This window comes from Paramacrobiotus metropolitanus, unplaced genomic scaffold, assembly GCF_019649055.1.
Source record: "Paramacrobiotus metropolitanus isolate TYO unplaced genomic scaffold, Prichtersi_v1.0 Parri_scaffold0000156, whole genome shotgun sequence".
In the NCBI taxonomy this organism is placed as follows: domain Eukaryota; kingdom Metazoa; phylum Tardigrada; class Eutardigrada; order Parachela; family Macrobiotidae; genus Paramacrobiotus; species Paramacrobiotus metropolitanus.
This window is the reverse complement of record NW_026570376.1, coordinates 114,664-129,045: the sequence shown is the minus strand read 5'-3', so window position 1 is coordinate 129,045 and position 14,382 is coordinate 114,664. Positions and strand designations below refer to the sequence as shown.

Sequence of the window (14,382 nt, the reverse complement as noted above, 5' to 3'; positions counted from 1 at the left end):
CAATTTCGGAAAATACATCTGGATGGAGAACACGTTGGAAGTGGCAACGAGAGCAACCAATGGTGTGCGATGGAGCTTATCGTGATAAAGGAATGGGCGAAGGAAATAACTTGCGAAATCTCTTATGTAAATATGTAAATTATGTACTCTTATGTAAATTTTGAAAACTGCGCGGTACAGAGTAAATTGACCGCAGATATACTGTACAGTTACTGTTGTAATCGCAATATTCTATGTAAGCAATTCGAAATAAACGATTCCGTTTTCTCGCAGTTATCCTTAAAGCTGGCGCACGACTGATGATACATTTTTTAAGGTTAGCCGAGTATAAACGCAGTATGTGGCAACAGTTTTCTACACAGAATACATCTGTCTCGAGTGCATGCAAGAATGCTCAGTAAGACAAGTTCCACACAACACACGTTTCCCTTCGAAAGAAACAGTCGCCATATGGCAATTAGGTTGTCTCGTGTTTTTCGTATTCGCAAAAATAGATAGTCTGTTCTAAAGTGTTTTCGCCGATGGTGTTGCTGGTTTCGGAATAGGGAGCTGGCTGGGAAAAAGTCACAAATGTAATAACGGTCGGAATAACTCGTTCCGTATTGGGCGTAGGAACCCATACTATTATGCTTTGGTGCGATGTAGTCAGTGATTTCAGTCTGGCCGTCATACCGGAAACCTCTTGACAGACTTTGCCGATAGGAAGCAATGTAAAGGGTGAATCGCTCGGTAAATAGAGCGGGGTGTTGGTCGGGCCATCGTCGCGGCAGCAGAAGTTCAGGTGTGTCGAGGCCGTGGTAAAGGTTCCATCAGGTGTATTGCCGGAAGTTTTATGCGAGAAGGGCTGGGTCGCGGTAATGACGCCAGTCACATGTACCTTGTAGGATACGGACATGTTACCAACGCCTGGGAAACTGCTGGGACACGTCCCGCCTTTGCGGAACACACAGTACGAACCGCGCTGCCAGTACGCCGGGCCACCGTTCTGTGCTCTCTCCGTCCGTTTCGTGCAGAAACTGGCCATCCAAATACTGCAAAATCCGTATCCGGATGACATGAGCCCGACCCAGCCGTACGGGTTCTCCATATACCCTCCTGGTGCATGGGACGCTGCATGGTGTCGCGGCATGTACAGTGTCAAATTGCGGTATCCGCTCGCCCAATCTTTTGGGCACCGGAATCTATCCGGCACCAGCAACGAGTACTGTCCTTTAGGCCAGCTGGGCTCAAAGGTTCGGTTCACCTCGGCTAGTTCATCGGGATTGATATTGGATAATTTAGGATAGTCTTCGATAGCTTTCGCCATAATTTGTTTAACGCGGATGGTTTGATTACGATTATCGTCGAGTAGAGGACATCTGCCGATGAATTGTGCAGAATTGCGGAGATACCGCATATCCAGAAAATAATCCATTTTCCGCAGCGCAAAGGTTATGGGAGCCGGGCGTTCTTCCGAGCCGATGATCAGGTGGCTGGTGTAGGAATTATTTGTGGCGGACATTACCGTGTCGATCATTCTGGAGTTGAGGCTGCTGGACATGCTGGCCGAGGCAAACACACCCAGGTTCAGCGACCCCGAATCACTGGACCTGCAAGTAAAGAATATTGTTTTTGTCGCAGACTCAGATACAGCGGAAAGGGAGTAGGTAAGGCGGCTTTGTGCTCTAGTGAAAATTCAATAATTTCTCGTATATGAATAAGATATTCGAGGTCACAGTACAAATGTTCTGTAGGTTTGTAGTAGTAATGCGAAAGCCTTTCGTAAAGCAACGTTTGTTCTCGCGGGGGTTCTTATAGCAGAGGTGCCGATAATGAACATACGTAAAGTGGATTCCTCTTGCGTAGTGTATACTGCGCATTTGTTTGCAACATGTCTGCTTACGTGAAATTTTCCATGACCGTTTTTGTGTACTCCGACTTTGTAATAATCTTCCGTGATGTTACGCGCTTCCCCATTTTGGCGCTGATCACCACATGGGTACCCCATTCCTTGATAAACGACAAGTACGGGCCTTCTTCGTAGTCACTGGGCAGCTGACACACGGCCGCCATGAAGTTGTTGGACAAGCGCAGGTGCTCATGATATCTATAGGCGATTTCTCCGTAGTTGGTCAGATTGCGCACGTTAAGCACAATGTTCTCGTACTTCTGAAATTCATCCACCAGCTCATTGGCAGTCTTGCTGGCCCGGCCGCGCGCCTTAAAGATCCAGAAGCCGACCTCGCCCTCGATATTCCACGAAGAATCATGAGACTCTTGGTAGGATCGAAAATCGATGTCACTGGAGAAGACCTGATCCGTGAAGGACGTATCGAACTGGACGCAGTTGGCCTCTTCAATGCAGCCTTCTGGCTGCTTGGTCTGATGCAAGACGGTCTTCGCTACCTTCAGACCGGGGTCCATACCGCCGGTGGTTAAGCTGGCTCCATCAGGACTGCCGTGCAAAAGGTCATATCCGGTACCGACGTACATCGCGACATCCAGGAGGCTGCGCACACTGTAAATGTTCTGGGCCAAAGAGAAGCCGGTACGATTCCATGGTATCGCAGTCTGTGAACAGCTTATTGTTGCAGTACTGGCTGCTGCTAAAAGCAACCATAAACTGTAATAAAATTTCATGTCGACACTAGAATCAGAAAGCACACTTTGCTGAACCATACCTTAGGTGTAAAAAGTGCTGTCGTGTACCTTGTCGCGTGCCGGTTTAAATCGGGTTGCGACGTCGTCTAACATACCGTTAACGTTAGGCAAAATTCGCCGCTCACAATAATCAGCATTCACTCGCATTACTCGAACAAAGAAGAAAGATTGTAGTATTTGCGGGGCCATCGTATCATTCTGACCTCCTCGTAGCGCCCATAAATAACAAGGAAAAAGTTTCGCGGAGCTTTGACCAATTATCAGAGTATCAACAAAGGTCAATAAGCCGAACTATAAGATTGGTCAGGATGGTTAGTGACGTTTATCGTGCCGAAAACGGGGACGTTCGTTATCTACCCCAAATTGATTGAGAATTGATGCAGTACGATTTTAGTCAATTATATTTATTCGAGCAAGCGGAAATCGTTGTGCAAACAACTTTTAGAAAGTTTGTTGATCCAAATTGTGGGATATGATACAACCTTGCATGGATAGAATGTCTTCCTGTGACCTTCTACTCCTACTGCATGTGCGCCTAGTTAGAACTTACGATCACACTGGTGAACTTCACTGGTGAACTGTACGTATATACGTACTAAACGGGAAACATATATATCTATATGTTTCCCGTTTTGTACAATCAGTTGTTCTGTTGGTGAGATACGATACACGTACAATTGTACACCACTAACCAGGGCACATTTTCCGGGTCCAAATTCAAAAAAATTCCCATCTTTTGCAGGAAATTAGTAAATACCCATAGTGTAATTAAAAAAATAATTTCATGCGCTGATATTCATGGGCGTGGCCAGAAAAAATAAATGAACACCATAACGCTACATACAATTATTACAATGCACTGTACAGGCCGTTTATGTAGTCTTCTGCCGAACGGTACTCGTAGTGTACAAATGCGAAATGCTTAAAAAATTAATTGCATGTGCAGAGGGCGTCGCCCAGAATAACAGTTTTAAAAATAGATTACAGGTACGAGTACACTACTGTAGTATTGCAGCTAAATGGTCGGCAAACGTAATGACAACATTATGTTTCTGAAATTTTATTAATTAACAAACAAATCTTGTGTCTTATTCTCTCAAGACTCAAAGCACGGATACGCGGCATAGTAAACCTGAAACAATATAGTTATCAGAAGATAGTCAGCCCATAAAAACGAAATATGCATGAAAATGTGATCGAATACCTGCAGAGCTATTGTATCTGTATCTCGTAGTCGATTTTTGTAAATTTGTAATGATGGGCGGCGCCTTATTAACATTATTTTGCACATAAAATCATTTTTTAAACATTTCGCAGTCGTTCAGTACTCGCATCCTTCAGCAAAACAGGAGATTTTTCACGGTTATTAGTACAGTACGAAAGCAGCCTGCACGAGTACTGCAAAAACAGCGCATCGTAATAGTACGTAGTATTATGGTATTTATTTATTTATTCTGGCCACGCCCTTGAGTGTCATGCAGCACATGAAATAATTTTTTTAATTATACTATGGGTATAAACTACTTTCCTGCAAAAGATGAGAATTTTCTGAATTTGGACCCGGAAAATGTGCCCTGGTAAGCAATAAATACACTAAACAGATAAAAATTAAGTAGATGGTGGAACCGTTGAAGTATTCATTTATATACTACGACATATTGCAAAACCACTGGAGACTGGAGTTACAGATACAGTGCGGTATGTCGATACTCGGTATCTGTAAAATAAGTAACGAAAACGGTTTAATTTAATTCGTAAATTGTAGTATTGACTGGTCCTCACGGAAACGCTTTGAGTTGGACTGTCTCCAAGTCTGAAACTGTTTGCAGTTACGATTCAGCGACCATCAATTGATTTTTCGGCCATAGCCGGCCGATTGTTGAACCTTTGCTCAGAAATTAGACGGAAAATGTCCAAAAGGAGCGACACAGTAGGAGTCCTTGTAACCATGCACCGTTGTTGGTGTTTGTTGTTATTTTCCGCGCGTCTTTAATTTTGTTCGTGATGCAAAGCTGCTGTTGCTGTATTTAAAGAGATTAGCTGCTGTTTTAGTCTTCTTTGTTTATTTTTATTTCAGCGTTTGTCGTTTGAGTTGTTATAGGTTTTGACAAAATTAATGTGTTCCCGTGCGCGTGAATCGAGATGGATTTTTTTTGTTGATTTAAGTCCTCCGGTGTTGCCAACTACGTACGAGTATAGAAGTACGGATGCCTGCTGAATGTTTACAGTAAAGGCTACCGGATGCATATGTCCATATGTCATCCGCCATTTAATAGACAATATTACTGTATTATTAAAACTGTTTGGCAGTGGAATGTAACAGCCGAGGAGCCACCACCGGATGGCGGCTAGCTGCTCTGACTGCGCGCAAATTTTCAATCACCCAGATTTTCAGTGTTTCACTTTGAATACTTTGCCGGTTTGTTTCCCGGCATTGCTATTGTTTCGGCGGAAAAACTGAGCCTACTCGGATCTCCTCTGTTGCCAGCCGCAGTAGTTCCGATGATCGACGAGAAGATCCGTCAGCTGGAAGTTATGTGCAGCCGACTTCAGCTGATACCCAAGCACCAAGCCCTGTTTCTACTGAAGAATTGCCTGGCGGTGCCGAAAATCGTCCATGTTTTGCGCACGTCACTGGCCTGGATGTTCCCAAAAGAGCTGTACAGACTCGATCAGGTGTTTCGCGAAGCAGTGGAGACCATTACGAATGTACGAATGGACCACCCGACCTGGCTGCAAGCCTCCCTTCCCGTTCGCTTTGGCGGTTTGGGGATCAGACGCACGGAGAAGCTAGCTCCCTCTGCCTATTTGGCATCGGCTTCTTCGTTGCACCCGCTGATTTCCAGACTGTGCCCGAAGCTAACGGCTACGGATTTGACATCCGCCACGTGTGCCTGGAAAGCGTTAACCGAAACAGATGAACTTCCGCCCCTAGCGTTGCGCCACGTCCAAAAAGCCTGGGACACACCTGCGACCCTGAACGCCTTATCAAAGCTGGCCGCGTTAAGGGTCTCAAAAGAGGAAGTCGCTCACCTGAAGGCGGTGTCAGCGCCGGAATCCGGTGTGTGGATCCATGCGTTGCCCGCAGCGTGCCTTGGTAACCTGTTGGATAACAACGCCTTCCGTATAAGTGTGGCGTTGCGTCTGGGAGCTCCTATTGTCACTCCTCACGTGTGCGTCTGCGGCAGTCTGGTCGACGAGCTGGGCCGTCACGGGCTCCGTTGCAAACGGTCAGCTTGGAGGCTGCCACGACACGATGGAATCAGTGGAGAATTCACCCGTGCTTTGAAAACCGCAGGTTTTCCGGCCAGAATGGAGCCAAAAGGTCTGTCCGTGAAAGATAAAAAACGGCCAGATGTGATTACCCTCGTCCCGTGGGAGCGGGGAAAACCACTGGCTATTGACGTAACCTGCGTGGACCCACTCGCCGCGTCGTATATCGACCGTACTTCCGTGTGCGTCGGTGCAGCAGCGGAGCAGGCGGAGAGAAGAAAACTGTCGAAACACGGCTGGCTACAACCAAGATACAATCTAGTAGCTGCCGCCTTGGAAATTTACGGACCCTGGGGAGGCGGAACGAAAAAACTCGTGGGGAAGGTCGGCAACTGCATGGCTTCCGCCACAGGCCAGAAGCGGGCAAAAGAGTTTTTTAGACAGCGGCTATCTATTCAAATGCAACGGGGAAACGCGTTATGTGTCATGGGTACGATCCCCGAGCAGGATAGCATTGAAGAAGTGTTTTTGTTATGAATTTTGTTTTAGTACTTAGTATGTACTTGTATGTGATGCTTATTAAAAGTCAGTTTTTAACTTTGAATATTTTAATTTGTCAAACATTTTTTTCTATTTTACTGTTTTATTACGTTTGCCCGAATGAAATGGGCTGATATTTTATGGATTGATCCTGCAATCAGGTTATTTCTTAGCAGTTAGAATTATCATATGTCAAATTCAATACCTAAGTACTGTACAGATAGGACAGATATGTTGTTATGCAGGACTTTCGGTTTATAATTAGGAGTGAGAAAGAAAACCTCCATATTCTCTGGATTTACCGTTTACGTTTTCTTAGCTATACTTATGGCCTTGTGGGAATCTGATCAGTCAGCGCTGCTCACAATCTGTGTCGCACCAAGGGCACTAATCTTGCTGCGCACGACTTAGAACTCATGGAATCCGCGAAGATTCTGCCTCGTGCAGATACTGCTGCGCGCAACAAGCGTATCCTCGTTGCCTTCGATTTCGACCACACGATCGTCAATGATAACTCTGACACCTTTATTCTGTCCCTTCTGGATACCCCTTTACCCGAAGAGATCGAGGACGTACGGGGCGAAAAAGGCTGGACGGAATACATGGATGCCATTTACGGGCACCTGCACTCTCTTGGAATCTCCACGGCAGCGATACACCAGCACCAGGAGCGCGTACCGCTGGTGGAAGGCGTCAAGGAATTTTTGGAATTTCTGTCCACCAACAAGTGAGTTTTGAAATTAGAATGTAAAACCTGGGTATACGTAGGTTTTCTGGTAGACTGTAGGAACTACAAGGAAGTAAGTAGGTCCAAAAAACTTTAAATTTACATTATTTACAGTAATACTACGAGTACTTAATAATATTATGTCGTTGCGAAGTATAAACTTCCCGTGGCGGTCGCAGTGTGCCCGCACATCGTTTTCGATGCTAGAGTTGTTAGATTTGTTTCTTTAATTGAGTTTGAGTTAAAATTTTGATTTAAACTGTAATTTAATAGTAATCGATGAGCCACTGGCCGGGTGGTTCTCATCATCTTCACGAGTCATGCAGTAAATTTAGCAATGCAATTTAGCAATTTCTCCGTGTTAGAAAATGGTGAAAATTGATATTTGCATAAAAAAGCGTAGTGCAGTGGATATAAACTCTCGCGGTATGGTCAGTCTCCACTCCCATATTGTATAAATAGTAGAATTAACCACATCGGTCCACGTGTGTGAAACTTAGCAGTAATTGATATGTTAATCAGTTTTTCTTGTAGTATTTTCATTTGTGGTTTTGTGTTTGTGGTATTTGCACTGCCGTAATTTTTAGAGACATCGTGGACTGCGCGATCATCTCCGACGCCAACGGTCTCTTCATCCCGTGGATCCTGGAGGCCCACCACCTCCTGGAAGTCTTCACCGGCCGCATCCACACCAACCCGGCCTGGATCGACGACACGGACCGGATGCACATTGCGTTTTATCACACCAACACCTGGTGCGAGTTAAGCGCACGGAATATCTGTAAAGGCGCTGTATTGCGCCGGCTCTGCTATCCCAACGCCCAACAGGAAGATGTGCCGTCCGCAGCGGAAGAGTTGCTGAAGCCGCTGGATGACGGATGTCTCTATGATTGTGTGATATTTGTGGGTGATGGGCAGAACGATTACTGTCCCAGTTTACGGTTGCGTCCGCAGGATTTTGTTTTTGCACGGCAGCGGTTTCAGTTGGTGAATTTGTTGAAGAAAAACGCGGAGTTGGTGAAAGCGGGGGTGTTTACATGGGCGACCGGTTATGATATGCTGGAGAAAACGAAGACGATAATAAAACGATAATTTTATCATTTATCTGCGACATTTCGTTATATTTTTTCTGCCATTAATGTTTCTAACCATCAGTATTATTTTTCTCTGTTACGAAAAAGCTCAAGACTTACGCTGCACGCTTCGACGAATCGACGCATAGCAATGATGGTACACAGAATATTTTTTCCCAAATGCAAAATCGGTTTAAAATTTGGAATGATTTTTTTATTTATCATGATTAATATTCGCAGTAGTTTAAAAAATTGAAAGAAAATGTTCACGCAAGAATAATTACATTATTTAAACTGCAAGGTTCATAGTTATTAATTAAATTAACAGATAAATTCGCCCCGTTTTTGTTGTTGAGACTTAGTCCATCAGAGGACTTCCGAGGGTCATAAGAAATCGCTAACAACTTGGACAACGTCGTGTGGCGGCGTTTAAGTAGCCTTGCTGCATTTCGAGGGCACATCCGCTCAGCGCCGGCTCCGGACACTCCGCTAAATCGGCGCCTTGGGGATACCGGGTGAGATCCGCCGACCGGCGACAGTAGGGTGCCAGCACGGCGTCGATAATCCCGTCAATGCGGTAGAGAGCCTGGGCGTCCAGTTTATTCCAGGGGATGCGCGTGTTGATCTGGAACTGTGGCTGATCGCAGTTGCCGGTCCGTATATTCACCTGACCACAGCTGTATTTGATGTAGAACAGACGAGGCTCGATGTATAAAGTCTGATATATACCAACCGCTGTAAAAATTTTGTCTTTTTTAATAATTATTCTAAAAAATATGAAAAGAGAATTTACTAAGCAATTATCGTGTTAATAATTAAATTACAGTAATAAACTAAAAATTTGACAATGAAATTACAAGCGCATAGAAATTCCTCGCATGGGATAGCACAATAACTGGACATGGTAGCATGGATACTTAGTTATTGGCAATGCACTACGTAACTCGTATGCTGCGGATCATGATGCCGAACGCAACACCTGATCACGAATTACTGCGATCATGATATCCTTCGATCGTGCACCTCACGACTCAAATAATTATTCTATTTTAACCGACCCAAATAATAATTATGGTTTAAACGACGTACTACTACTAAAAATAATCAAAAAACATTCAGAAATGTAGACTGTTAGGTAGTTAAAATGGTTCCTGGATTTGCCGATGGCGCCATTGAATAATGGATGATACATATATTTAACTCAAAAAATTAATTTTCAAATGAAACTTTATTTAGGTTAGTAACTTTTTCGCTATCACCCTGACAAGAGCATTTCGATTTACCGGGAGGCCCTTCGCCGTTTGACCACAGGAATCCATCGAATAAGCCGGTGATCATAATTTTCCCCACAAAAATCAAAGAATCGCAGGTTATGGTAGTGGAGTTGGCCGGTGCGGCGTTCGTGGAATTATGCCAGTCGGCCGACACCCACGAGGCGACTGCCGGCTGGTTCAAGATGATGTTGTAATCTTTGACAATGAAATGGTAGTTGAGAACACCGTTGACGGCGACCGGACCGTACACATTGTTGTTACGATAAAAGTACCATTTTCCCAGAAACTGCAAAATTGAAGAAGAAGTTGTTACCACCAGTTCGTCGCTTTCTGTGCGTACGTAAATTAGGAAGTGACCTTTATATGTACAACGCCGCGAGTTAATTACTGTAGGTACCCGCAAGTGAAACTGAACACAATTTTATAGTTTAATACTACAGTTTATCATTAATTGTATATGTATGTACAATACATATAGCCAATATAATTGTTATACACCTATAGTTAAGTTACCGGCATAAGTAAGTTGGAACGGTTTGTATGGAAATTAAACAATTTATAAGCACCTGTTCCGGCTGCACCGTTACATAAGCACCAGGGATAAAATTGGGTAAAACACGTAAACATTGATATGGCTGTGCCGGACTGGCGTACGGGACATTGTTCCCGGGAGGTGGAGGTCCTGGGGGATAAAATGTACCGTACGGTTGGCACAAAACTCGGCAATCTGTGATGCAATCGCAACATCATTAGTATGTAATCCACTTCATGCACTGAATGATTCCATAAAATATAAGTTGCAATTCTTTACGCATAATTATGCTGGTACGTCAAATATTTCCGGGTAAATTTTTATATTTCTTAATACGAATTATGCATATCTAAAGGTCATTCCAATTTTAACGCACATAGAAAGGTAAGCGCCAGGAATTGCAGTATAAGGCCGATACTGTGGGGCATTTTGCGATCCCAACAACGTATTAATAAGGCGTGCGCTCTGTAGAGGTACGTCAACTGATAAACTAGCACTACGAATTTACAAAATACAAATACGGACCGCATATGTACGATTAAGGACGTGGTGAAGTTTGGTGCTAATTCTATTTTTGCAACCACTGAATTGCGGTCGCATTCACAGTATTTCCCGTGGTCCGTGGTATTAGCCGAGACATGTATCGCAGTTCCACAGGTTTACTATACAGATATTACCCAATCCACTGAACAAATGCAAATTCATATAGGTCAACAGCCAGCAGCATCGGACGCGCATATCGGCCGGTGAAATCTTCCGAGTACCGGCGTGCTGCAGCCCCTCCTTGAAAACAGTGCAGACATTATAAGATTGCGCCTGTTGTTGGTTCGATAGACTAATCGTAAAAGGTTTTCATAAGTACCGGTGCAGCATGTTTTTTTATGTATGAGATCGAAAACAGGCAGAAGGTAAAACTGGAGCAATACTTCAGGATTTACATAACTTTATTCTATACAGCGCGGTGTTTGCTGAATCACTGAGCATGGGAATGTTACGGCGCCACAAAACATTGGCATGTTAGCGATCGTTATTACTATGTAAAATTAATTAACCATGTATTATGCTTCCAGATCCGCCCATAACGGCATGGAGCCCTTGGCAAGTTTTAAAAATACAGTAACAGTTATCCGGTACATAATATTGCACAAACAGTACAGTACAGTAATACAGTACACTTCTACATATTTATTGATTATTGTCATGATATGCTCGTAGAAAGAAGGTGTCGACACATGACGGCTTATTTCAGAAGACCACGTGTGCTGTACACTGTGTACAGGACGTATATCACGGATGTCAAAGTAAGCCCGGCCAAAAGCAAATTAATTTGCTACGACATCATAGTTTTATAATTAATGTATACGAGTATAGTAGCCAATCAATATTTACTTGTTACAAAAGCTGTCACCAATTTGCAAATAATATACCCACACTCTCAAATCAGCGGTACTTTATGCACTACGACATTACAAGAGTTTCTTATACGTTGAAAGACAAGGTAAGTATGTATGTATTTGGCTGTAATTCTCTTGGCAATACCGGAACCCGCTCCACCCTCCTGCCATTTATGCAACATTCACCAATTCGTCCCATGTTGAAACAGGTGCCTTCTCCTCCGCTGTCGGGCACCCGTACAGTCTCTCGATCATCATTACATCGAGAGCGCTCAATTCGTCGTGCGTTCCCACATCGGTGACCTTTGGGAACTTGGGCACGATGGTGAGAATACGCGGATCGGTGGCGAAGGCATGAACGGGATAATGCAGAATAGAGCGATAATCGTACGGCAGACCCAGCGTGTCTCCATCCGGCACAATGGCGAAAACGTTTCTTAAATCTATCAATATTGGAATCAGCTAGTATACTTGAGGAAAAAATAATGACTAATATACGAATATGGTAAAGTTAAAAAAATTAGCAATAATAAACATATTTCAATTTATGTACGACGTATACTGACTGTTATAAAGCCCTTGCAGCAAAATAGAGCAATGCGAACTTACCGTCGCGGATATTGTCCCAGTTAATGGTAATGAACTCGTCTCTGTCCGAGCGTGTGTGTTCGTTATAAAATCCCAGCGCGTGCAGTAGTTGGCGTAAGGGTTCTCGGTGACTGGTCAAGCAGACCGTGGATAAGGATACGTCTTGTTCGCCACGCTGACGCCCCACCATGGATGAGCACCTGTATAATCATTCAGTTTTCGGTAGCTGTTCTTAAACACAATATAACTATCTTTATTGGGCAAAAAGGCCATCAATATAACAAAATATGCATTCGCGTAATACTACGTAAAATGATTTGAATTTAAACGTTAAAGAAACACAGATATTAATTTAGCGAAATAATTAATAATCCATTGATATTTATTTCTCGTTTAATTATTCCTGTTTAAGCAAGACGAGCATGCAGTACTCGTAAAGATGTACCCGGTATAATAGGCATCTGTATAGCGATTGCCTTTCGCTTTAAAAACTGTTGGAACGATTCCACTACACTTACCACAAGCTTTTCTTGAACACGACGTAGTCATCCTCCGTTGTGTGCTCGACAAATTGCACACAGTTGCCGGTAAGCCGGCTGATCGTCTGCATGGATTCCCGAACAACATCCTTTTGTTTCGCAGCTAAAGGTCAGAATTCGGAAACATTACGGTTACACAGTATGGTTTGGAAACATTCGGAAACATTATGGTTTCTTTTGTTACCACGTAGTCACGTTACTTACTGAATGTCTCACGCCCATAGAATTTGTAGGGAATGGTATTGTTGGGCCACAAGGCGTCCTTATTGCGTATGGCATAACCCGCCGCCAGAACAGGAAGAACACCCGCCGCCAGCAATATGTACACGCCAAAGTACCGCATATTTATTGTTTGGCTGGTATAAGTGCCCACCTTTCACACAAGCAAAAGTAAGGAGCAGGTGATGCCGCTTTTTTATATCCCTTATCGACGACGGAAATTGTTAACGCCTATCTTATATAGCCTGGAAGCACGCAAATTAATCATGACAATCCGCGACATTTCTCTATTGTACGATAGAAACTGATGCCAGAAATGATGAAGCGAAGATTATGTTTTAATCTTCATTTTGACACAATATGTCGCTAGCAGCGAATAGAAAATTTCCGCCGAAGGCCTCCTGCTTTGTTCATCATTTCGTCATTGTACCTACAGACAAACGCTTAAGGCTAAGGCACTCTGACTTAAGGCCCCCACAGACTTCGGTTTGTCACACGTTTGAAATGATTGCCGTGAGTGTAGAACAAAACTGCTTGCTGCAAGGTGAAGCGTTTCAAGCAAATGATTGTGAGACAACTGAATGTGAGACGATTTGTTTGGAAGTACTCAATCCCATATACTTCATGGCAAACATGAAGCAAGCCCTAAAAGTAGGCGGTCGATGGGCAGATACTGCAGTCCAAGACCGGCACAAAAGGCGCTGGACGTACAATTCTATTATTATTATATTGTATGTATGTTCGCATTTCACAAAAGTCCGCATAACACTTACATTCCTTTTTAATAAAATTATTTGTGCATAAAATATGGAAGGTGTGCGTAAAAAAACCATTGGACATGCCACGTTCCAGCGAATTTTATCGCACCGTTAGTGATTTTTTTCATACTTTCGCACGTCACCTGCTCAGTTTGACAAACTGCTGGAGATGGATGTTCCCTTGGCGAGCATTCTTTTTGCACGTTTCCCCCGGAAAGGTGATTTCAAGGCCAATCGCTTTCCACGCGTTCCGCTTCATCGGTAGTTTTTATATGTGTCATCAGTCCGGCATTAAAGACAAGGATAACTTCGCACGAGCTCAATTACCGTTTTCTCAACGGCAGCACTGATTTCCGACATATTTAATATATTGAGAAAGATCCGAAAACACAAAAATACAAAACTGAATACCGGCTAGGACGTAGAAATGTTCTTGGAACTTGTTTCGAAGTTTTGCTTATTTAACAATATTTGAAAGGAGATGTGCTGTTATTACAATGCTATCGCTTGTTCACTACTGGACTTCGGTTGCGTCAGTGTGGTCAGCACGCCCGCATTGGCCAGAGGCCTTCAAACATGCTTGAAGAGGAACGATTTCCCCTCCCCCTTCAAACACCTGTTTGTCACACAGTTTTCGATTCCCCACATACATTGTTTGACATGAGTTACACTCATTGAATTACGGTTTCTACTTTCTACACATACTTGCGTCAAATATTGCTTGACACTCGCTTCAAACGTGCGACAAACCGAAGTCTGTGGGGGCCTTTACTGACGCAATATCCTTAAACAGTATTTTGATTTTGAAGTTGATTTATAGCTGCAGCTTATTTTACCGGAAAACGTATCCTTAGGTTAATGGTGACCTTCGATTTACCGTAATAT

The 14,382-nt window shown here is 43.5% G+C and overlaps 4 protein-coding genes across 6 annotated transcripts; 1 reads left to right on the top strand and 3 right to left on the bottom strand.

Moving 5' to 3' along the window:
- Positions 1 to 364: 364 nt before the first annotated feature.
- LOC129599847 (uncharacterized) lies at positions 365 to 2,659 on the bottom strand. The gene is made up of 2 exons (XM_055498187.1): positions 1,883 to 2,659; positions 365 to 1,589 (listed from the first exon to the last, which is right to left on the bottom strand). The coding sequence occupies exons 1-2, from the start codon at positions 2,656 to 2,658 to the stop codon at positions 458 to 460; spliced, it is 1,908 nt and encodes a 635-aa protein (XP_055354162.1). The 5' UTR covers position 2,659; the 3' UTR covers positions 365 to 457.
- A 1,864-nt stretch (positions 2,660 to 4,523) lies between these two features.
- LOC129599846 (pyridoxal phosphate phosphatase PHOSPHO2-like) lies at positions 4,524 to 8,234 on the top strand. 3 transcript variants are annotated; one of them, XM_055498186.1, is made up of 3 exons: positions 4,524 to 4,570; positions 6,713 to 7,120; positions 7,708 to 8,234. In XM_055498186.1, the coding sequence occupies exons 2-3, from the start codon at positions 6,810 to 6,812 to the stop codon at positions 8,210 to 8,212; spliced, it is 816 nt and encodes a 271-aa protein (XP_055354161.1). In that variant the 5' UTR covers positions 4,524 to 4,570; positions 6,713 to 6,809; the 3' UTR covers positions 8,213 to 8,234. The 3 variants fall into 3 exon arrangements, with proteins under 3 accessions (XP_055354161.1, XP_055354159.1, XP_055354160.1); XM_055498185.1 differs by lacking the exon at positions 4,524 to 4,570 and adding an exon at positions 6,459 to 6,554; XM_055498184.1 differs by lacking the exon at positions 4,524 to 4,570 and having other exon boundaries at positions 6,449 to 7,120.
- LOC129599845 (uncharacterized) lies at positions 8,235 to 10,565 on the bottom strand. The gene is made up of 4 exons (XM_055498183.1): positions 10,376 to 10,565; positions 10,034 to 10,194; positions 9,477 to 9,753; positions 8,235 to 8,928 (listed from the first exon to the last, which is right to left on the bottom strand). The coding sequence occupies exons 1-4, from the start codon at positions 10,527 to 10,529 to the stop codon at positions 8,591 to 8,593; spliced, it is 930 nt and encodes a 309-aa protein (XP_055354158.1). The 5' UTR covers positions 10,530 to 10,565; the 3' UTR covers positions 8,235 to 8,590.
- Positions 10,566 to 11,201: 636 nt separating this feature from the next.
- On the bottom strand, positions 11,202 to 13,008 carry LOC129599855 (zinc metalloproteinase nas-6-like). Its single transcript, XM_055498196.1, has 4 exons — positions 12,725 to 13,008; positions 12,500 to 12,623; positions 12,003 to 12,181; positions 11,202 to 11,836 (listed from the first exon to the last, which is right to left on the bottom strand). The coding sequence occupies exons 1-4, from the start codon at positions 12,861 to 12,863 to the stop codon at positions 11,565 to 11,567; spliced, it is 714 nt and encodes a 237-aa protein (XP_055354171.1). The 5' UTR covers positions 12,864 to 13,008; the 3' UTR covers positions 11,202 to 11,564.
- Positions 13,009 to 14,382: the final 1,374 nt, after the last annotated feature.